The sequence below is a fragment of the Bos indicus genome, chromosome 24, assembly GCF_029378745.1.
Source record: "Bos indicus isolate NIAB-ARS_2022 breed Sahiwal x Tharparkar chromosome 24, NIAB-ARS_B.indTharparkar_mat_pri_1.0, whole genome shotgun sequence".
Classification (NCBI taxonomy): Eukaryota; Metazoa; Chordata; class Mammalia; order Artiodactyla; family Bovidae; genus Bos; species Bos indicus.
In genome coordinates, this window is record NC_091783.1 from 859,385 (window position 1) to 884,339 (window position 24,955).

A 24,955-nucleotide genomic window follows, 5' to 3' on the forward strand; every position below is an offset into this window, starting at 1 on the left:
CTGATGCATGTTACACTGATAACCCTTGGGAAATATTATTCTAAGTGAAAGGCATCAGACACAAAGGACCACATATTATATGATTCAATTGATAGGAAATGTCCAGAATAGACAAAATTTACAGAGACAAAAAGGAGAACATTGGTTGCTTAGGGGCTGAGGAGAATGGAAGGTGATGGCTAAGTTTCTTTCTGGAACAGTGACAATGTCCTAAATCGACTGTGGTGATGTTATGCACAACTCTGTGAATGTGCTAAATAAAAACCACTGACTGTACACTTTAAGCAAATGAACTGTACGGAATGTAAATTACATCTCAGTAATGCTGCTTTTGGGCTTTTCTAGTAGATCAGTTGGTAAAGAACTTGCCTACAATGCAGGAGACCCAGGTTTGATTCCTGAGTTGGGAAGATCCCCTGGAGAAGGAAATGGCACCCCACTCCAGTATTCTTGCCTGGAGAATCCCATGGACAGAGGGGTCTGGTGGGCTACAATCCATAGGGTCGCAAGAGTTGGACACATCTTAGCAACTAAACCACCACCAACTCTGCTTTTAAAATATCTGAAAAGGCATAAAATTAAAACAAATCCTGTGGTAGCTGACCAGGATAAAAGGTACAGCTGTGACCTTATTATCTGTAATAAATACGGATTCTAAAAATATATATTTGTTAATGTGTATGTGTATATTGTACAGCTCAGGCCACTGCAAGAGCCTGGAAGTAGTTACACACCAGTAGCAGACCACGCCTTGGGCTCAAATCATCCTTTCTAAATATCACTTTCCCTTAAAAGGAAGCAGGGCTCCTTGCAAAAATGGCTGATTTCAGGGCTGGAGCACGGAAGAGACAAAATGATCCTAGAATGTCTTCTGCCAGAAAATAAAGGAGTTGCTCAGAAAACGGGGAGACGTGTCAAAAGTACTCAAGTCAGCTTGAAGAAGTTTCCACAAGCCAAGTATGTGACAATGTGGGTACCAAATAAATGACAGTAACAGATTATAACCTGCGGCCCTGAAGTTTCCAAAGATAATGTCACCGTATCGCCCATCCCACATGCTTTCCTCACAACATGTCAGTGACACTCCTCCCAAGCAGGAGAGGCATCTACGCTCCCACTCCTTGAACCTGGAAAGAACTCGGCAGCTCCCTCGACCAATAAAGCATGGCTATGTGAATGCCCAGGCTAGACCACAAAACGCCACACACTTCCTTGCCCTGAGGGTACCATTACTCTTGGACTCTAGACTCCTTATTGCAAGAAGCTCAACTAGCCCACATGGAAAGGCTCCACATCAACCACTGAACATGAGAGTGAAGATGCTCTTACAGCCTGCAGCTGTCCACTCACCCCAAGTCTTTTGAGTTTTCTCAGGTGAGGCCCCAGACATTGCAGAACATAAACGAGCCATCTCCCCTTGCTCCCACCTGAAGAATTACTGAATTTTTATATAAAATGTTTCACTCCACGAAGTTTTAGGGTGGTTGGGTATTCAGAAACAGTTATCAAAATATAACCCACTAGAACATAAACTCAAGTTCATGATAACAAAAATAATTAAATTTAAAGTTTAGTCAAGAACAGCGTATTTGATATCATTTCCAAGCACCTCCCCACAAAATACTCATTAATAACCAAGGGGAAAACAGTAATTCACAGAAGTCTGGAAGACATCCAATTAAGAGACAAAATTCCCTGTAAACTTCAGAAGTATCCAGATGATACAAGAGCACCATTCATAATAGCCAAACTGTGGAAACAATCCAAGTGTCCATCAAATGGTGAACACATGAGCAAAACATGACATATTCATACCACAAAACACTACAATAAATATAACTAGGCACTGACGCACACAACAGCAAGAATCAGTATCTCAAAAACATGATGCTAAGTCAAAGAACACAGATGCAAAGTCCTCATATTGTCTGACTCCATTTATATGAAACGCCCAGGAGAAATCTACAGATACAGAAGGTAGATTAGTGGTCAGCTGTGGGTAACCGCACATGGATAGGTTTTTGGGGAAAGTGCTGGAAATGTTCTAATACTAGATTGTGTTGTTGGTTGCACAATTCTATAAATTTACTAAAAATCAACTAATTATACTTCTTAAAGACATGGGAACACCAGACTACTTTACCTGTCTGCTGAGAAGTCTGTATGCAGGACAAGAAGCAACAGTTAGAACTGGACATGGAAAAATGTACTGGTTCTTGGGAAAGGAGCACAACAAGGCCGTGTATCATCACCCTGCTTATATAACTTACATGCAGAGTTGTTGTTGTTCAGTCCCTAAGTCATGTCTGACTCTTTGCGACCCCACTGTCTGCAGCACACCAGGATTCCCTGTCTTTCACTATCTCACAGAGTTTACTCAAACTCATGTCCACTGAGTCAGTGATGCCATCCAACCATCTCATCCTCTGTCATCCCCTTCTCCTCTTGCCCTCAATCTCAATCAAACAACCCAGCATCAGGGTTGTTTCCAATGAGTCGGCTCTTCAAAGGAGGAGGCCAAAGTATTTGAGCTTCAGCTTTCAGCAGCAATCCTTCCAACGAACAGAGTACATCATGGGAAATGCCAGGCTGGATGACTCACAAGCCGGAATCCAGATTGCAGGGAGAAATATCATAACTTCAGATATGCAGATGATACCACTCTAATGACAGAAAGGGAAGAGCAACTAAAGAGCCTCTTGTTGAGAGTGAAAGCGGAAAAGTGAAAAAGCTGGCTTAAAACTCAATGTTCAAAAAACTAAGACCATGGCATCTGGTCCCATCACTTCATGGTAAATAGATGGGGGAAAAGTGGAAATAGCTGCAGATTTTATTTTCTTGGGCTCCAAAATCACCGTGGACAGTGACTGCAGCCACGAAATTAAGACACTTGCTCCTTGGAAGGAAAGCTATGACAAACCTAGACAGCACATTAAAAAGCAGAGACATCACTTGACGACAAAGGTCCATAGTCAAAGATATGGTTTTTCCAGTAGTCATGTATGGATACGAGACTTGGGCCAGAAAAACAGCTGAGCACCGAAGAACTGATGCTTTTCAACTACAGGAAAAGACTGTTGAGAATCCCTTCGACAGCAAGGACATCAAACCAGTCAATCTTGAAGGAAATCAACACCGAATTGGAAGGACTGATGTTGAAGCTGAAACTCCAATACTTTGGCCACCTGATGTGAAGAGCTGACTCACTGGAAAAGACCCTGATGCTGGGAAAGACTGAAGGCAGGAGGAGAAAGACATGACAGAGGCTGAGATGGTGGGATGGCATCACTGACTCAATGGACATGAGTTTGAGCAAACTCTGGGACATAGTGTAGGACAGGGAAGCCTGGTGTGCTGCAGACCATGAGGTCGAAAAGAGTTGGCCACTACTTAGTAAATGAACAATAACAATACTTAGACAAAGAAGGTGCAAGGAAAAACTAAGAAACTGTTTCAGATTGTGAGAGACTAAAGAAAATTAAATACAATGTGTAATTCTAACTAGATTCTTTACTATAAATAATGTTTCTGGAACAACTGGCAAAACTTCAATGTGGGCTGAGAATCAGATGCTAACAATGCATTGATTTTCTGATTTTGATGGTTGTGGGTATGTAGAATGGATTTTGATGGTTCCGGGTATGTAGAATGTCCTTATTGTAGGAAATGGACAATACTGGAGTCATCTGGCATCTTTTCTGGCAACCTAGCTTCAAATGATTCAGGGGAAGTTCTTTGTACACCGGCAACTTTCTATAAATCTGAAACTATTTCAAAAAAGGTTTTAATGCACAAACTATAAAAACTACAAACAAAATCAGTTAAATTTGAGTTAAAGAAATGTCAGGTAAAATAATGCCAATTTTCAAATTATCAAAACAATAATTTAAAGACTGATAATATCCACTGGTAGTGGCATCACCGACTCGATGGACATGAGTTTGAGCAAGCTCCGGGAGTTGGCGATGGACAGGGAAGCTTGGTGTGCTACAGTCCACCGGGGTACAAAATGTCAGACATGACTGAGCGACTGAACTGAACTGAAATGAACTGACTGGTAGTGAGGTTAAGTAGAAAAACATTAATTTCTCCATGTTTACACATCGACTGGCAGTATCTCCCAAGATTTTTAAACAATTTCTCTGAGTTGGAAATTCCACTTCTAAACCCTTTACAACTCCTCCTCCCTCAAGGATAAGCTTGGAACCCCTTCTAAGAACTCCCAGAATGGCCAGTTTATACTTATTTCATTGCACTCACCTCACTACGTTGTAATTATTTCCTTATATACCTATTTTCCCTTTTGAACTAAACATCTTCAGGGCAGGAATCATGTTTCTCTGAACATCTGGGCCTATCACAGAGGTTCAAAATGGACAGGCTGTAGAGGATTATTGAGTTGGAGTTCAAGACATTCTAAGTAAATAAATCAGCATCAAAAAATCACTGAGGTAAAGGAGTATCTGAATGTATTTGGCAAAAGGTAAGTAAAACTGAAAATATGGACTGGAATAAAACGAGACATGAAAGGGGCATTAGAGCTAACAGTGGAAAGAATTTTTTCCCGGGTAATAAGAAAATATGAAGTATCGAGAAGCCAATTTGGAATGGGTAAATTTTTCAGACAAGTTACCTATGTAAAAATTATATTTCAGGTTCAGTAAAAAGCGAGTTTGAAGGATCATTTAGTATTTTAGAACCAGAAGATACAAAAAATCATAGCAAGTCAAGTTTTAAAATAATAAAAATCATTAACAATAAAATGCACAAAACTGGGTTCTAGGCTTCAAAAGCATAATTTAAAAGGCAAGTTGTTAAGAACCTTGTGGGAGCATTCTTAAAAATTAAGCACAGCGTCACTTTCAAGCCCAGACTGGCTTCTCTGGCCAGAGCAGCCTCAACAGAAACTTCCCTTCACCTTTTCCACTCACTCCACCAGATGTGCTGGTCTGTCCTCCTTAGAGTTCCTGGAGCACTTCTTTCCCAAAAGCTGGCTGATAAATAGGACTGCCCAAGGTTAAGACCATCATCCACCTATATCTAAAACAAAGAAGCTAAATGTATTGCTTGCAAAGAAATCTGGCCTTACATAGCAAGTGCTGATCTTATCACAGTTGAGAAACAGTAGTACAGGGATTGGCCACATTTCACAGGATGGTTCCCAAGCTGCTCCTGACAGGCCAACTCTCAGGAGGAAGGCGCTGAAGAGGCTTCCAGTGATCAGGCAAGTTTTAAAGGGCTCTGCAGGTACTTGTTCAAGGCTTGGGAGAAGGGCCAAAGTCTTCGTGAACCTGCAGAATAGGAGCTTTTTATTCTCAACTGTACACGCTCCCATTCCCTCATCATTGTTACTGTGGTTCCCTCCCTCAAAACAAGTACACAGGTCCATTCTTAATTTAAAGAAAAAGTTTCCTGTTTATAGCATTTACTGTTTTAGGGAAACCAAGTAAACATAATAAAATAAAAGACAGGTAAATCACAGAAGTTCTGTCAAGATCCTTGGTCTACTGTTGCTAATCACTTTGGGGGGAAAAGCTGACTTTTACCATATTTTATCCATTCTCTAAGAGATGCAAGATTCTACACAAAAGGCTGAGTAGATTAATTAATTAACTGGAAAAGAAGTTGCTTAATGCTTCCATATCTATAGATCCTTTACTGATGCTATTCTCTATATATTCTTAGTACTCAATTAAATCTGTATTTTCACCATTAGGAAACAGCAGGCTAATGCAGCTGTACTATCTACCACGTTTAGTTTACAGTAAATTATTCTTTTCTTTTGTATTTTACTATTATTTTCAGCTGTGTTCAGTGCTTGCTGCTGCACACATGCTTTCTCTAGTTGCAAGGAGCGGGGTTTCTCTTGTTGCAGAGCACGGGCTCTAGGTGCACAGGCTTCAGTAGCTGCAGCATGCAGCTGCACCATGCAGGTTCAGCAGCTGTGGCTCATGGGCATATTAGCCGCACAGCAGCTTCTGGAATCTTCCTGGATCAGGGATCGAACCTGTGTTCCCTGCACTGGGAGGCAGATTCTTATCTACTCTATCATCAGGAAAGTCCCACAGTAAATTACCTTTAATTTCACAGTGTGTGGTAGACATGAATTTACCAAAAATCGCATTAAAGTGCAAAAGAAAATCGGAGAAGGCAATTGCACCCCACTCCAGTACTCTTGCCTGGAAAATCCCATGGATGGTGGAGCCTGGTAGGCTGCAGTCCATGGGGTCACTAAAAGTTGGACATGACTGAGCGACTTCACTTTCACTTTTCACTTTCATGCATTGGAGAAGGAAATGGCAACCCACTCCAGTGTTCTTGCCTGGAGAATCCCAGGGACGGGGGAGCCTGGTGGGCTGCCGTCTATGGGGTCGCACAGAGTAGGACACGACTGAAGTGACTTAGCAGCAGCAGCAAAAGAAAATACTATTTTCCAAAGAGGCACTTAAAGGGTTTTTGTTGCTTTTTAGTATCACGATCATATAAGAATACCCCATTATCAAAAAATACACTGTAAAAAAATGTCATTCTGGTAATAAACAGTAATTTTTTAAGTCATAGAACTTTCTTGTAAGTTCCTGTGAAATCTAAGTTCTGTAATGATTTCACTTGCAAAACAATCCAGAACAATGATCTCACAAGCAAGACTCTGGAGCTACACTGCCTGAGTTCAAGTAAACTCCACAGTTAACTCCTAGTTGTGTGATCTTTAGCAAGTTACTTAATCCAAGGGCCTGTTTTTTCTGTACAACAGGGACTGCACAACCGACTCTGAGAAGTAGTTTTGAGGAAGAAAATTCATTTAATGTAAGAAAAGCACTTAGAACATAAGACTGTGAGTTTGCTATTATCTAACTCCAAAAACTTAAAATGCAACATCCAAAACACTAGGATCATGGCATCCAGTGGAAGCAGTCATAGATTTTATTTTCTTCAGCTCCAAAATCACTGTTGACAGTGACTGCAGCCATGAAATTAAAAGACGCTTGCTCCTTGGAAGGAAACCTATGACAAACCTAGACAGTATTAAAAAGTAAAGACATCACTTTGCCGACAAAGGTCTGTATAGTCAAAGCTACTGTTTTTCCAGTAGTCATGTACAGATGTGAGAGCTGGACCATAAAGAAAGCTGAGCACCAAAAAATTGATGCTTTTGAATTGTGGTGCTGGAGAAGAGAGTCCCTTGGACTGAGAGATCAAACCGGTCCATCCTAAAGGAAATCAACCCTGAATATGCACCAGAAGGACTGATGCTGAAGCTCCAATACTTTGGCCACCTGATGTTAAGAGCTGACTCACTGGATAAAACACTGATGCTACAGAAAGACTGAATGCAAAAGAAGAGGGTGACAGAGAATGAGATGGTTATAGATAGCATCACTGACTCAATGGACTGAATCTGAGCAATCTCTTGGAGACAGTGGAGGACAGAGGAGACTGGAATCCTGCAGTCCTGGTGCTGGGGTGGGGGCGCGGTGTTGGCAGAGTCAGACATGACTTAATGACTGAACAACAAGCTCCAAAAAATATAAATGAAATGCTGAAACTACTCAAATACAGGGTTTAGTTGTTTCTTTTTAAGTAACTTTAAAAACACATGATATCTATACATGAAAGCAAGAATCAAAGGTCTGGGTTCAAACACAGAAGATCCCTTCTCAGACAGGCTCCTTCAGCAAGTCCTCATGATTCAATGACCTCCTTGTAACACACTGCCAACAGGTCTGTGATAACCGGTGTGGCAGCCACAGCAGAATATTGGGGTGTGACCACTCAAAGTGACTACGACCATAAATTCACCAGGAACATATTGCAAACTTGGATCAAATTAAAAAGGTGTCCCAGATATCTTCAGATAGATAGATATCTTCCCTGGTAGCTCACATGGTAAAGAATCTGGGTTCCATCCCCGGGTCAGGAAGATACCCGAGAGAAGGGAATGGCTACCCACTGCAGTATTCTTGCCTGGAGAATTCCATGGACAGAGGAGCCTGGCGGGCTAGAGTCCATGGCGTTACAGAGTCGGACACGACTTTCACTCACTCATTACGGGAGAGTAAGGCAGAGTGGTTACAAGAATTCTGTGTGTGTGTGTGTGAGTTGCTCAGTCGTGTCTGCCTCTTTGCAACCCCACGGACTACAGCCCACCAGGCTTCTCTGTCCATGGAATTCCTCAGGCAATACGGGAGTAAGTTGCCATTTCCTTCCCCATCCTCTTCCGACACCAATCTTCAATTCCTAACCTAAAACCAGCTCTCACATCCTTACCACTGCTCAGTCAGACGAGTGAGCCTATCTCCTCCCAACTCCAGTCCCCCTCCAGACTAGCATCTGTACCCTTAGGACACACAGATCGGTCACTTCCATGTCTAAATACCACTGTCTCAACAAACTCCCAATTACAACTAGAATATCAAAGTTCGTTCATAACATGGCTACATCCCCAATAACAAGTTACACGTATTTGTAAACATGTATGTCTAAACAAGTTACACATACATTACTTGACTTCCAACCAAAGCCGAACACGCGCTTTCCTCAACTCGCACTTTTTACGTGGTCCTCTCCTCCAGAGCGCTCCTCCCGACTCCCGGTCCCACGTGCGTGCTGAGCCCTGTGGGGCTGGCTGGTGCCCTCAAGCACTTGCCCATTTGCATCATAAATCACCACACGCAAGAGTCCTCCAAGTCTCAAGAGGCTGCCATTACCCCATTCCATTCAATTATAAAGTTTTAAGAGCATTCCGGCAAGCCTCCCATTCAAATTCAAAGAAAATACTTAAAACATTTAATTATTTAGCTACTGTTCAGTTAAAACTGGCGGCTACTATTTTCGACCTTCCCAAGCCAAGAGTCAGGAGAAATTCTGCGCGCTCTACGTAAGCGCGGTGAGCGGCGGCATGTGAAAAGTTCAACTGTAATGTCAACATCTGCACGTCATCAGTATTCACACCGAGAACTCCAGGGTGAAGGAATTGGGGCTCCTCTCAGCTGTGCGCTCAAGAAAAAACCCGCCACAACGCAGGCAGCCGAGCCCGCCTCTGCTCTGCCCGGCCCGCGTCCGCGCTCGCTCCGGGCGGCCCTCCGGCTCCCAGCCCGCCCCCTTCCCCGGCCCTCCCCGGCCGCCGCCCTGTCCCCGCGTTCCCCTCGCCCTGATGCCGTCCCCCGCCCCGCCTCCCGGGCCCCATCCCCGCCCCCCTCGACCCCGGCCCACGTGACGCGGAGGGACGACGGGCGCCCTTCGGGCCACGAGCCCCGCGCTGGCAGAACGTCGCGGGATTCGGGAGGCGGCCACGGGCCGCCGGGTGTGGGCGGGGTGGGGCGGGGCCGCCGCCGGGACTTCGCAGGCCGGGCCAGGGGCGTCGCCGCGGGCAGGGCCGGGGTTACCTACCGCTGGGCGCCCGCAGCGCCGCCGCGTCCCTCGCACGTCTGGCCGCGCCCGCTGGGGCCCCGCGCCCGCCCGCCTCCGCCCCGCGCGGCGGGACCCCCGCTCGGCGCGCGCCACCCCGCGCGACCCCGTCCCCTCCTCCCAGCTCGGCCAGAAAGAGAAAATGGCGCTCGATTGGCCTCCGGAAGTGACGCGCACCCTCATTTGCATGCCGATGCAGTCAACCAATGGGAGAAGAGCATGCATGGGACCCCCTACTGGGCACTGACCCACAGGCCCCTTTGGGCCCCTGCCTTAAGCTGAACTGGAGGCTCAGCAGTGGGAATGGGGTTTTGTGTTGAAGCCCCCTCCCCTGACCCCACTCTTGCCACAGTGAACTGGCCTGCTAGCTTTTCACATCTACAAACTCTCGTGAGAGTTTGAGGTGATGGCGTCACTAGAGGGGGCGGGGCCTGTGCGTCGTTCGTCACGTGACCAATCACGTGGGTTCCCTAGAGCTTTGGCTTCATTTGCATGAGGTGGGGTGGAGCTAGAGGCAGTAGCAGGAATTGGTGGCCCCGCCCACATCTCAGAGCCAATGGGAAACCAGCTGTGAGGGGAATCCTGCCCTATCATTGGAGGATAGAACTTGAACTATCAGAACTTTGACAAGGATGCTCTTGATATATCTTGGTGAACTGACTGGATAGGGTCTCCTGACTTCGTAATTATATCCTGAGAAAATTAATTTCACACTTTTTCTTGAGAATTCGGATTTTTAAGTTAGAGCTACTACGTGCTGTGTAGGAAAAAAGTTAATTGTATACATTTATAAAAATTCTTAAATGGCTTAAAAGTTCACTTTTGCCCAGCTTTGTAAAAAAAAATGTGAAGGGATAATATATTTCTCAAAATGAATGTACCATAGCGTGAATGGAGCTTTCAAAATGCCTATGGGTCTTCAACTGTTGAGTAAAGTGCCCAAGGGGTAAGAATAGAACCGCATTGCCCTCAGGGAACTTGCAGTTTAAGGGGGAGGCCTGCTGTGTAGACAAACAACTATTTTAATTTATCCCTCCTCAGTGACTACTCCAGCCTTTTTCTCCCTTCTTTGAAGATGCCGAGCCATTACTTGCCCCTCCTCGACTTACTTTTCAGCACAAGACCATGTCTACTTCTTCCAGAACACCAAGACCATCAGAAATGGTCTCCGTCTATCTCCTCCGGCCCCACGTGCACACCTTTTCCTCAGCACCATCCTGATCAGAGTATGTGTGGGTTCACGCTCAGGACCAGTCCCTTCATTCCTGGGCCTTGTTTGCCCTGCCCGGCACCTCATTGCCCAACCATTCAGTTCAGTTCGGTTCAGTCGCTCAGCCGTGTCCGACTCTTGGCGACCCCATTAACCGCAGCACGCAAGCCCTCCCTGTCCATCACCAGCTCCCGGAGCCTATTCAAACTCATATCCATTGAGTCAGTGATGCCATCCAACCTTCTCATCCTCTGTCGTCCCCTTTTCCTCCCACCTTCAATCTTTCCCAAGATCAGGGTCTTTTGAAATGAGTCAGTTCTTCGAATCAGGTGACCAAAGTATTGGAGTTTAAGCTTCAACAGTCCTTCCAATGAGTATTCAGGACTGATTCCATCCTTTAGGATGGACTGGTTGGATCTCCTTGCAGTCCAAAGGACTCTCAAGTGTCTTCTCCAACACTACAGTTCAAAAGCATCAATTCTTCAGTGCTCAGCATTCTTTATAGTCCAACTCTCACATCCATGCATGACTACTGGAAAAACCATAGCCTTGACTAGACGGACCTTTGTTGGCATTCCTCTCCCCTAATTTCAGCTTCTCTCTTTCTATGGGTAACTTCTGCTCAGTTTAACCCAATGACTAAAAACATAAGAGGCACTGGAGTAAATGTATGAATTAATTTTAAAATGTTCCTGAATGCTGGGTTGATATTACTCAACCACAATTTGTTTTTTTCTCTACAAGAATCCAAGCCATAATTGAAGGAGAATTTACTCTTTATTTATGAATTATGATTTAACTTGATAATAAATCACAGCAGTAAATGGGTATATGTCCCTATACATCTTTCTTGAAGAAATGGGTGGGATGAAAAGTTACAGCCTTCTGGTTACCCTTGACCCAGACCACGCAGCTCCAGTGGGAGCATAGTATCACATTTCTCCAAATGTCTTGCTTCCACTCCTCATCGTGTGCTCTCTTGCGCCACCCTCACCTGCATCTAAGAGTGGGAAATTACAGGTATCCCTTGACCACCAGGGCTTCCCTGGTGGTTCAGCTGGTAAAGAATCTGCCTGCAATGTGGGAGACCTGGGTTCAATCCCTGGGCTGGGAAGATCCTCTGGAGAAGGGAAAGGCTATCCACTCCAGTATTCTGGTCTGGAGAATTCCATGGACTGTATATTCCATGGGGTCACAAAGAGTCAGACTTGACTGAGTGACTTTACTTAGCCACTAGTGACCTCCTAACTGTTAAAGCCAAGAACAGATTTTAGTCCTCATCTTCCCTTTCCTGAAGCCCTTCCCTCACAACATGACCTCTAATCTTCTCCACCCTAGCTGATTAGTCCTCACACCTTTACTAGCTTCCCCTTCTCAGCACATCCTTGAACATTTGCCCCATAATTCCTCCCATTTTCGTCCACGTTCATCACCACGTCCTGTGTGCCAGGCATTATTCCAGGTACTGGAACCCCCATCCCTTTCAGTCATCACTCTCCATCCTCTCCCTTGTTAATCTCAACGGCAGATTCAAACTTCATTATTTTGATTCCAGTGTATCCACCTCTGTCCTGAGTTCTGGCTGCCAACGGGGCAGCTCCACCTGGGGGTCCCACCCACACCACACAGTCCAAGTGCTCAAGGCCGAGCGATCACCCCTCCTCTACAGTCCCTCCAACAGTAAGCAATGTGCTTACCTGGCCTTCATTTTTCCCATCTCCAGTTCTCTAACTTTACGTCCTGATGCTCCTCTCCTGTAGCCCTCCTACCACGTGTGCCTCTCCTGGTGGGAACACCTGCACAGGTCAGGTCAGCTCAGGCAACTCTGGGAAGCCTTCCAGTCAGCCATCCTAGAGATCTAGCCAAAGCAAGTCTGACCCTGTTGCTTCCCTTCTTCCCTTCAGCCATTCCGACAGTTGCTCAGCTTAAACACAAGCTCTCCAGTGCTGACCATCCCCAGCCCATCTCCCGCTCGCACAAACACTGCACAGTATTTGTTCATGGGATTCCTTCCTTTTCCACAACCTGAACTGATTTCTGTTCCATTGCCATTCAAGGCTGAGTTCTGCTGACTTCTCTCCCAAGAGCTCCCTGACCACCAGCACCGCACACGTACCTGTGGCAAGATGTGATGGGTTCCTCTTGATATTCACAGAACACTGCACTAACTGTGTGATCCTCATTTGCTAATGTATCTGTCTCTCTCAAGGAGTGCTGTACCAACAGGGGCCATGTCTCCTGGTCATCACTGTATCCCTGATGCCTAGTTTACTTTAATACAATTTGTAATAATATTTTGATAAACATAATGAATCTTTAATAAATGCTGAAAGAATTCATTTTTCTCCCAACACCTTATAAAAACTTTTGAACATACTGAAAAGTTGAAATAAATGTACAGTGAACACCATTACCTAGATCTTACAATTAACAATTTTGCTGTATTTGCTATATCACCCAGCTATCCAGCTATTCATCTTTTTCATTCAGTTTTTTATTGAAGCATAGTTGATTTACAATGTTTGTAAAGCAAAGTTGATTTACAATTTACAATGTTACAAAATTTACAAGGAATCGCTGCTTTACAGCAAAGTGTTAAACACATATAGACATTCTTTTTTATGTACTTTTCCATTATGGTTTATCTAGGGTATTGAATATAGTTCTCTGTGCTATACAGTAGGACCTTGTTGTTTATTCATCCTATATGTAATAGTTTATATCTGCTACTTCCAAACCCCCAGTCCCTCCCTCCCACCCCCCACCCCCTGGACAGACACAATTCTGTTCTCTATCTGCGAGGTTGTTTCTGTTTTGTAGATAAGTTCATTTGTGCCGTATTTTAGATTCCACATATACGTGATAACACATGGTATTTGTCTCTTTCTGACTTACTTCATTTTATATAACCTCTAGTTGTATCCATGTTGCTGCAAATGGCATTATTTCGTTCTTTTTTATGGCTAAGTAGTTTTCCATTTCATATACGTACCACATTTTCTTTATCCATTCATCAGTCGATGGACATTTATGTTGTTTCCATACTATTCATTTACACACTATTGTGAATCAACTTTTCATCTCTTGTACCATCTTTTTTTTTATGCACTCGAAATTGCAGATATTGGTCTACTGTGTCCCTAAACACTTCAGCATGCATGGATATGTTACAAATGACATTTAAAACTACAATCAACAGCTTTTATGTTGAAAGGACTGTCCCTCTCCATGACAGAGGAATGAGCAATATGACCCAGAGGGACTCAGTCATCAAATCATTCAAAATCAGAAGTTAGACCTGAGGGCATATATGCTGGACATGTCGCAGCACAAGCAAGTTTGTTCTGCTTCTTCTCAACCTACTTGGTTTCAGTACAATTACCAGATGCTTTGCTTTTAGCTGTTCAGATCAGATCAGATCAGATCAGTTGCTCAGTCGTGTCCAACTCTGCGACCCCATGAATCGCAGCACGACAGGCCTCCCTGTCCATCACCAACTCCCGGAGTTCACCCAGACTCACGTCCATCGAGTCAGTGATGCCATCCAGCCATCTCATCCTCTGTCGTCCCCTTCTCCTCCTGCCCCCAATCCCTCCCAGCATCAGAGTTTTTTCCAATGAGTCAACTTCAGTTGGGTCTAAATAGCCTGTGCTGGACTTTTTCTACACTCTCATTTGGTTCCTTCTATAATTAGCATCAGCTTTTGTAAAAATAATTGACCACCACAAAAAAAGCAATCTGGGTGACTACATAGCCCCAGAGCCTGACATATCAGCCCACAGGGGGAGCTCTTTGGGAGGGTACTGCCTTGAGGGTCCCAGCTTCCAGATAAAAGTGACGCATCATATATGTGTGTGTGTGTGTGTGTGTGTGTGTGTGTGTGTGTGTTTTCCTCTGGGCAGACTCAGCCCCACATCAGGGGACACATCTTTGCAAGCAGAGTGGTCTGGATTTCCAAGTCACATAGGCAACTGTACCTGGCAACACACAAACAGACAACCGTACATATGCCCATCTAAATAAAATACATCTCTAAGGTTCATCCAAATCCACTGACATTTCTATGGAAAGATATTCTTTGTGAACACCTTAGATGTGATCTTGCCTTTCTCACCTTTGTTTTACATTTATTTGTGTCTGCTACACACCAAGGAGTGGAGGAGGCAATGGCACCCCACTCCAGTGCTCTTGCCTGGAAAATCCCATGGACAGAGGAGCCTGGTGGGCTGCAGTCCATGGGTCGCTAAGAGTCAGACATGACTGAGCGACTTCACTTTCACTTTTCACTTTCATGCATTGGAGAAGGAAAGGGCAACCCACTCCAGTGTTCTTGCCTGGAGAATCCCAGGGACGGGGGAGCCTGGTGGGCTGCCGTCCATGGGGTCGCACAGAGTCAGACACGACTGAAGCGACTTAGCAGACACCAAGAAGACAGCAATGAGCAGAAAACAGAAGAAATTCAATCCCTGCTTTCATAGAGCTTAGAGAACCGTGAGGGAGATCATCATTAGTGAAATAAGAACACAGTGAAAGTTTAATTATAACCTGAGCAAACACTCCTGAAGAAGGTAGACTCTCCAAGCATCCACATCCCAGAGACCTGATCTGGAGGCGCATTCTTGACAGAGTGGCAACCTGAAGTCAGAAGGACAAGTCGGCATGAGTGGGTCAAGGCAGCAAGTGGTCGTGAGGGGAGACGACTGCAGGCAGTGGGAACAGCCTTGCGAAGTCCTTCCCTTTACTGTACTTCCAGTCTGTCCTCCAACCATTTCTTTCTGCTTCTCAGGTTCCCCAGAATTATGTCTCACAAGCTGTTTTAATCAAATTAATCCTGCCTTAATGGAGAAATAGCAAAACATTGGGAATTTCTGATCGTCCAGTGGTATTTTTAAGTTTTTTATTAGAAGAGAGATATAAGTATTTTTAGGGGAAAAAAGTCATCATCTAAAAATTGGTTTACACATACTTATTCCCAAACTGAAAAATAAATCATCATAAAAGGTGGTGAAGGGGAAGAAGAATTAATATATAATTTTCAAGAAGCATAGAGATGTTACTGTCTCATCTCACAGATGAGGAAACAGCAGCTCAGAGAAATTAAGTAGGTATCTGAATTCACACCCCCAACTGCATGCAGAGACAGGCCTTCCAACTCTTCATTCTTGGTCTTCCCATTTTTCTGCACAAGTGCCCACAGGTATCGATAATCACCCATGAATATCTGAACCCGCGAAGCAAACACAGTATAGCCTCAACCCCTCCCACCTGAGCCAGCAAGTTTGCACTGAAGGCTTCTAAACCTCTTTTCTGGTCATCTTCTTCCTCCATATCTAACTTAGCTTCACTTTCTAGGTTTTGCACAAGTTCAGAGCCATCAGTAGACAACACTGGGACTTCATCTACCAAGCCATTTCTCCGTGTTCTCCCCACTGTGATTGAAACAGCTTTTATGGCTGGACATGCCTCTCCACTCCTGCCTTTGTCACTGTCTTTTCTTTCATGAAGTGCTGGTTCCAAACAGCTGAAAATGGAGGTGATTTTTGTTCATTTACATATCAGGATATGCTCTGAGTTTCTTTTAAAGTGCCATGGGAAAAAATGATTTCCGAATTGTTTAGAGGAAAAGTTTATGTTTACATTTTAAAATAAAACCCCAGTGAAGCTCACTTTGAGAGCTCACTCTGAACCCCAACAAAGCAGATGGCTCTCCAGGGAACATACTCAGGTTCTCAAGTGCTCTGCAGAGCACCCTGACAGGTGCAAATGAAATAGCAGGTAGTTAAGAATAGCAAGAAGAGATAAGAAAGCCTTCTTCAGTGATCAATGCAAAGAAATAGAGGAAAACAACAGAATGGGAAAGACTAGAGATCTCTTCAAGAAAATTAGAGATACCAAGGGACCATTTCATGCAAAGATGAGCTCGATAAAGGACAAAAATGGCATGGACCTAACAGAAGCAGAAGATATTAAGAAGAGATGGCAAGAATACACAGAAGAACTGTACAAAAAAGATCTTCACGACCCAGATAATCACGATGGTATGATCACTGACCTAGAGCCAGACATCCTGGAATGTGAAGTCAAGTGGGCCTTAGAAAGCATCACTATGAACAAAGCTAGTGGAGGTGATGGAATTCCAGTTGAGCTCTTCCAAATCCTAAAAGATGATGCTGTGAAAGTGCTGCACTCAATATGCCAGCAAATTTGGAAAACTCAGCAGTGGCCACAGGACTGGAAAAGGTCAGTTTTCATTCCAATCCCAAAGAAAGGCAATGCCAAAGAATGCTCAAACTACCGCACAACTGCACTCATCTCACACGCTAGTAAAGTAATGCTCAAAATTCTCCAAGCCAGGCTTCAGCAATACGTGAACCGTGAACTTCCTGATGTTCAAGCTGGTTTTCGAAAAGGCAGAGGAACCAGAGATCAAATTGCCAACATCCGCTGGATCATGGAAAAAGCAAGAGAGTTCCAGAAAAACATCTATTTCTGCTTTGTTGACTATGCCAAAGCCTTTGACTGTGTGGATCACAATAAACTGTGGAGAATTCTGAAAGAGATGGGAACACCAGACCACTTGATCTGCCTCTTGAGAAATTTGTATGCAGGTCAGGAAGCAACAGTTAGACCTGGACATGGAACAACAGACTGGTTCCAAATAGGAAAAGGAGTTCATCAAGGCCGTATATTGTCACCCTGCTTATTTAACTTCTATACAGAGTACACCATGAGAAATGCTGGGCTGGAAGAAACACAAGCTGGAATCAAGATTGCTGGGAGAAATATCAATAACCTCAGATATGCAGATGGCACCACCCTTATGGCAGAAAGTGAAGAGGAACTAAAAAGCCTCTTGATGAAAGTGAAAGTGGAGAGTGAAAAAGTTGGCTTAAAGCTCAACATTCAGAAAATGAAGATCATGGCATCCGGTCCCATCACTTCATGGGAAATAGATGGGGAAACAGTGGAAACAGTGTTAGACTTTATTTTGGGGGGCTCCAAAATCACTGCAGATGGTGACTGCAGCCATGAAATTAAAAGACGCTTACTCCTTGGAAGGAAAGTTATGACCAACCTAGAGAGCATATTCAAAAGCAGAGACGTTACTTTGCCAACAAATGTCCATCCTAGTCAAGGCTATGGTTTTTCCTGTGATCATGTATGGATGTGAGAAGGCTGAGCACCGAAGAATTGATGCTTTTGAACTGTGGTGTTGGAGAAGATTCTTGAGAGTCCCTTGGGCTGCAAGGAGATCCAACCAGTTCATTCTGAAGATCAGCCCTGGGATTTCTTCGAAAGGAATGATGCTGAAACTGAAACTCCAGTACTTTGGCCACCTCATGAGAAGAGTTGACTCATTGGAAAAGACTCTGATGCTGGGAGGGATTGGGGGCAGGAGGAGAAGGGGACGACAGAGGATGAGATGGCTGGATGGCATCACTGACTCGATGGACGTGAGTCTGGGTGAACTCCGGGAGTTGGTGATGGACAGGGAGGCCTGTCGTGCTGCGATTCATAGGGTCGCAAAGAGTCGGACACGACTGAGCGACTGAACTGAACTGAAGAACCCTTTGAAAGCAGACATTTATAAAAATTCAAACTATATATTTTATATAGAAAACAAAACAGTATAATAACAAATTCAGAATTTCTCCTTAATCAAAATTGTCAATTAATAAATTTCACTCTTTTCCTGTAAAGGCAGGATGCTCATAATTCTTCTAATAGGCCTTAGCCTTTAGATAAACTTAGCCTTTAAGATCGGAGAAGACAATGGCACCCCACTCCAGTGCTCTTGCCTGGAAAATCCCATGGATAAGGAGCCTGGTAGGCTACAGTCCATGGGTCGCTAAGAGTCAGACATGACTGAGCGACTTCACTTTCACTTTTCACTTTCATGCATTGGAGAAGGAAATGGCAACCCACTCCAGTGTTCTTGCCTGGAGAATCCCAGGGACAGAGGAGCCTGGTGGGCTGCTGTCTATGGGGTCGCACAGAGTCGGACATGACTGAAGCAACTTAGCAGCAGCAGCAGCAGCCTTTAAGATAAAAGCAATTTCCTCATATCTATCTCCAACATTAAGTGTGTCACACACAAGCTTGTCTGCACAATGCAGTATGATGTTTACATGTGCTCTCTATTCATTTCTTTTTGCTTCCTTAGTGCTTTCCTCCTATCCTTCTCTTTTGGGTTTTACTGTCCTTTATCTAACCCAAATTGTAAAGTCAGAAGTAAAATTTTTGTCTGGCCTTGCCCTCCTACATTGCTAATGCTCAGAAATCATAAATGGGAACCAATACTCTCTGCCCAGTGGATGGTCTACGTTTGAACTAACTCTTGGCCATCCTGGGGTACAGCTGCACCCCCAGTGGTAGCTGCAGGAGGTGAGGATTAGCTACCAACGGAACCCTTTTTGATGTTCTGATAATACTGACCTCCAGCTTTCAGAGGGTTCTCCGTGCCCAGGAGTCATAGCCACTGTCAACAGCAGTCCCTGGTTCCCCTGCCCCTCCCTCCAAGCCCAGACAGACGCCTACCAGGGCCCCTCCCTGTTCTCCCCCATTAAAATAACAAGCAACCCAGTTTAAAAATAGGCAGAGGACTTCAACAGACATTTTTCCAGAGAAGACACACACATAACCAACAGGCACCTGAGAAGATGCTCAGTGTCACTAGTCATGAGAGAAATGCAAACTAAACCGAGAGGTCACCTCAGCACCTGTCAGAATGGCTACTGTCAAAAAGACAGTAACAACTGTTGGTGAGGATGTGAAGAAAAGGGAACTCTCATGGACTGCTGGTCGGAATGTAAATTCGTGCAGCCTATATGGAAATTCTTTCTAAAATTGAAAACATAACCACCATAAGATCCAGCAGTCTCTCTGGTGGAATTCAGGCGAGTTGAGTGGAGGGCTCCTGTCTTGTGGTTCTCAGACCGAGAGAAGGCAAATAGGTGTTTTGTTTGCAATCGTCAGTTCAGAAGAGACGACACCACCCGGTCCTTCGGCGCGTTCCCTCCAAGGGCGAAAGATCCAGTCCCTTCAACGTCACTCAGGAGTCTGGCCCGAGCACCAGAGACTAGGTTCACACCTGCCGGGTTCTAGCAGGCAGTCCGGTCCCGCAACGCAGGAAACCACTTTTTAGATTTTCTTTTAAACAAGGAACCTTGCTTCCACGTTCTGCTTTACAAGCTTGCAGAAGAACGTTGAGCGGTGGAGCGAGCGGGACCCGGCCTGGCGGGAACTGCGACCTGGCGGGCGGGAAACCGGGAGGTTCCCCGCCGGCTGCTCGCCGCCCCCGGTCCCGGGTCAGAGCCGCCTCTTCCCGACGCCGCCCCTTCCCGCTCCCCAACCCTCTCCAGGCTAAAGGGAAGCTCTGCTGCCGGCTCAAAGCATCTGGAGGTGTTTCCCGAGACCTGGAGACCCGCGTCCCCGCCGACACCGCCGGGTCTGCGCAGGGCCCTCGGAGGAGGGCCTGGGGAGGAGGAAGCCGGGGTCGTCCGCGCCGTGTGTCCAGAGCACCGGGCTGGGCCGGCAGCGTCTCGCACTCGGCCCGGGGAGCCTGCACACAACCCCCGCGCCCGCGCGAGCTCCAGGCCGGCGCTGCAGGTGGAAAGAGCGGGATGAGGGGCTGGGGCGAAGCTCTCCCCCTTGGCTCGGAGGCTGGAGTGGTTTCCTCCTCAGACCTCGGAGCCGACGAGGCTTCAGGGTTCCCGCCCTTCAATCCAGTTGCACTCCGACCCCCGCCCGGGGCGTGGGAGAGTATGGACGGCCGCCAGGCAGCGGGCAGACCCCGTTCCTGAGAGCCGAGCGGGGCGCGAGCAGCGGGGCGGGGGCACCGGGCCGGGAGCGCCTCCTCGCGCAAGACCCGGTGCTGCCTGGGCGCCCGGCGGCAGGGCGGCCGGGGCTGTCCCCCGACCCAGACGCGACACGGAAGTCCGCGCTCGTCTCCAGGCCCCGAGCCCGGGGGTCGCGACGCAGGTATGCCTCGGTCACTCTACGGCGACCCGCGCCGCCCCAAGCCTGCCTGTGGCGCCCACGGGGCTCCGCTCCACGTGTGCAGCGGGTCGGCGCGCGACCCCCGGGGAGCAGCGAGGAAGGGCGAAGGGCGCTCCCCGGGGAGATCCCCCCGGAGATGCTCGGTGGGCCACAGCGCGGGCACCCGGGCCGGCAGCGCCGTGTCTCCAGGGAGCTCCGTAGAAACGCAGATGCTCCGGTCTCAGGCCTGCGACCCCGGAGAGGTGGACGGCCGCGTACGGTGTTACCGGACCCCGGGGGGTACACTGAAGCTTGGGAACGGCTGACCTACCTGACAAAGTAACAGACGCTGATGGAGTTCCTTAGCTTGAGACGCCTGGACTCAGTCCCCGTTTCCGCAGCAGTTTCGCAGAGAAAGAGTTCACCGACGTGCTCACGAGGCTGGTTCGAGGGTTTCACTAGGTCAGCTCTTGCCAACTTTCGTGATTAGCTTGGACGCCAGGCGTCTTCCGGGGGCTCCGGCAGCCTCCAGGGGCGGACTGTCCCGCAGAACCCAAGCGGGCTTCGGCGTGTGGGGGCGGGGGCCGCTGCCTGCTGCCTTCTCGGGGCACTAAGCACCGGCCGGCAGAAGCCGGGTCGGCCTGTTTCCTTGTTTGTAACATGAGGACTGAGCTTTCAAGCCTGCGCCTTTCTGCGCCCCTCCGCTCCCCTCTCACCCCCCTGCCTTTTTCCATCCCTGGATTGCTGCTCCACTGCGCCCGCCTCACTGCCCCGGGACACACGCTCTTGTCGCATGCTGGAAAGGACCCCAGAGACAAAAGGAAGGCAACAACCCCATAGGTAGCCAGAAAATAGCCTGCCCACCGGGGCATCTGTAGGTCAGGTATGTAATAGGATGCGCAGTTCCCAGCTGAAGGCTCCCTCTTCCCATGATGGGCTCCGCCCCGCAGATAAGCAGGATGCAGCAGAGGTTAGGACCGCGGGCTGCCTTTGGCTGTACCATTTACCTTCTCATCAACAGTGCGCAAGTGTTCACATTTCTCCACATCCTCGCCAACACTTGTAATTTTTTTTAATACTAGCCATCCTAATGGATGAGTTGGTATCTTGTAGTTCTGATTTATTGTTCCTCATGTCCTGTTTTTCCATTGTCCCTAATGATTAGTGCTGTTGAGCATTCTTTTCATATGGTTACTGGTCATTTGTACATCTCTGGAGAGAATTCTACGTAAGTTCCTTCGCCTGTTTTTGAATTGTTTTGTCACTTGTGTTGTAAGCATTATCTATTCTAGATTTTAATTCCTCATCAGACATATGATTTGCAAGTATTCTCTCCCATTCTGTGGATTGCCTTTTTATTTCATTGATAGTGTCTTGGCACAAAAGATTCTCACAAAGTCCAACTTGTCTGTTTCCTTTTGTTGCCTATGCCTTTTGTGTCATATCCAAGAAATCAATGCCAAATTGAGTGTTTTGAAGCTCTAGTCCTATGTTCTCTTTTAAAAGTTTTAGTGTTAAGTCTTTATGTGGCTTGTGGGATCTTAGTTCCTCAACCAGGGACTGAACCCATGCCTTTGACAGTGGAAGCACGGAGTCCCAATCACTGGACTGCCAGATAATTCTCTATATTGTTAAGTCTTACATTTAGGTCTTCGATACACCTGACCTGTGTCCTGAGAAATATATGCTGGTCAAGAATTAAGTTAGAACCGGACAGGGAACAATAGACCAGCTCAAAATTGGGAAAGGGGTACAACAAGACTGTATATTGTTACCCTGCTTATTTAACTTACACATAGAGTACATCAAGAGAAATGCCAGGCTGGATGAATCACAAGCTGGAATCAATATTGCCAGGAGAAATACCAATTTCAGATATGCAGATAACACTCTACTGGCAGCAAGTGAAGAGCAACTAAGAGCCTCTTGATGAGGGTAAAAAAAAGACAGTGAAAAGGCTGGCTTAAAACTCAACATTAAAAAAAAAAAAAAAAAAAAGACCATGGCAGCCAGTCCCATCACTTCATGGCAAATAGAAGGGGAAAAAGTGAGAGATGTTATTTTCTTGGCCTCCAAAATCATTGTGGTGATTGCAGCCATGAAATTAAGACATTTGCTCCTTGAAAGGAAAGCTATGACAAACCTAGACAGCATAATAAAGAGCAGAGACATCACTTTGCCAACAAGGGTTCAGAGTCAAAGCTACGGTTTTTCCAGTAGTCAAATAAGGATGTGAGAGTTGGACCATAAAGAAGCCTGAGAGCTGAAGAACTGACGCTTTCAAATTGTGGTGCTAGATTCTTGAAAGTCCCTTGGACAGCAAGGAGCTCAAACCAGTTGATCCTAAAGGAAATCAACCCTGAATGTTCACCAGGACTGATGCTGAACCCTCAGTACTTTGGGTACCAGATGCAAAGAGCTGACTCATTAGAAAAGACCCTGATGCTGGGAAAGAATGAGGGCAGGAGGAGAAAAGAGCGGCAGAGGTTGAGATGGTTAGATAGCATCACTGACTCGATATGAATTTGAGCAAACTCCGGAAACAGTGGAGGACAGAGGAGACTAGTGTGCTGCAATCCATGGGGTTGCAAGAGCTGGACATGACTTAGCGACTGAACAACAAAATGTCTAACTTCATACTGTTTTTTCTGTTTTGGTCATGGCACTTGGTATGCAGGATCTTAGTTCCCTGACCAGGGATTGAACCCTTGCTCCCCACATTGGAAGTATGGAGTCTTAACCATAGGACTGCCAGAGAAGTCCCCTACTTTCACACTTTTGTATGTGGTATCTAGCTTTCCCGGCATCATTTACAGAGACTACCCTTTTCCCATTGTTTCCTTTGTCCACTAAACGATCTTGGCACCTTTGTCAAAAATCATCTGGCTATTTATGTGATGGTTCATTTCTGGGCTATTCTATTCCATTAGTCTATATGTCTGTCTTAAAGCCAATACACAGTTTTGATTACTGTTGTTTTTGCAGTAAATTTTCTAACTGGAAAATGAAAGTCATCCAGTTTAATTCCTTTTCCAGGATTGTGCTGGCTGCTCAGAATCCCTTGAGATTCCTTATGAAATTTAGTATGAGCTTGACAATTTCTAGAGAAAAAAAAAAATCAAGATTTTGACAGTGACTGCACTGATCTGTAGAGTGCTTTGAGTAATACTGATGTTTTCATAAGTCTTCCAATCAGTTAACTTCTTTCAACATGTTTTGTAGTTTTCATTGTACAGGTCTTTCTCATTTATGCTTAACTCCTAAGTATTTCTTTTTTGGCAGTATTGTAAATATTATTGTAATATCAGGTCTTGGGTTTTTTTTTTTTTTTTTTTTTGCCATACCGTATGGCTTGTGAGATCTTAGTTCTCCAACCATGGATTGAACCTAGGCCCCAGCAGCAAAAGTGCAGAGTCCTAACCGCTAGACTGTCAGGGAATACCCTGTAATCACTTTCAGGTCACTCATTGCTCGTGTATAGAAATGTGACAGCTTTTTGTGTGCTGACTCTTAATCTTGCTACTTTGCAGGGCTCATTTATTAGATCTAACAGCTTTTCTTTTCTTTAAGATAGTCTATGTATAACACGATATCATCTGCAAACAATTTACTTTTCTCTAACTTGTAGGTCTTTTCTTTTCCCTGCTTAATTGCTCTGGCTGAACTTTCAGGACTATGTTGAAAAGAAACTATTTAAACAGGCAGGCATCTTTGTCTTGCTGCTGACCTTAGATGAAAAGCTTTCGATCTTTCACCACTGGGTATTGTTTGCTATGGATTTTCTGATATAGATTTTATACTAAGGCAGTCTCTTTCCATTCCTATTTTGTTGAGTGTTTTTTCATGAGAGGTGTTGAATTTTTTTTTTTTTTGCATCATTTGAGATCATGTGGTTTTTCCTGTCACTTTGTTGATGTGGCATGTAACACTGATGACTTTCGTGTGTTGGAACTTCTGCATTTCAGGGATATATCCCACTTGGTCATGGTGTTTAATCCTCTTGATGTGCTGCTGAATCCTGTTTGTTAGTATTCTGTTGATGATTTTCACATCAATGTTCATAAAGGATACTGGATTTCACTTTTATTTGTAGTGTGTGTGGCTTTGGTTTTGGAGTTATACTGGCCTTCTAGAATAATTTGGTAAGTGTTCTCTCCTCATTTTGGGGGGAGAATAGTTAGCATACTATTATGAGCTCTGTTACATGGACAGCCCTGCCAGGCTTTGACAGTTACGTCTAGAATTCAGGCAGGATTTCACAATGATTTTCCTCACTTCTCAGTGGTTCTTCCTCCACTTTTGCTTTTCTGGTCACTAAAACACCCACACCCCACTGCTGGTGGCTTTGTGACCAAGATT

General features: G+C 45.6%; 1 protein-coding gene across 4 annotated transcripts in view; it reads right to left on the bottom strand.

Annotated features, from left to right (window-relative positions):
• ADNP2 (ADNP homeobox 2) overlaps positions 1-9,535 on the bottom strand; it is a 32,657-nt gene extending 23,122 nt beyond the window's left edge. Inside the window, exon 1 of one of the 4 annotated variants that reach the window (XM_070778609.1) lies at positions 9,391-9,535. Coding sequence is in view for 2 of the 4 variants with exons in the window: in XM_070778608.1 (XP_070634709.1) it covers positions 8,500-8,501 (2 nt within the window). In the remaining 2 variants the exon portion in view is untranslated. The other 3 variants (XM_070778608.1, XM_019986820.2, XM_019986821.2) reach the window with 3 other exon arrangements.
• Between the last annotated feature and the right edge of the window lie 15,420 nt (positions 9,536-24,955).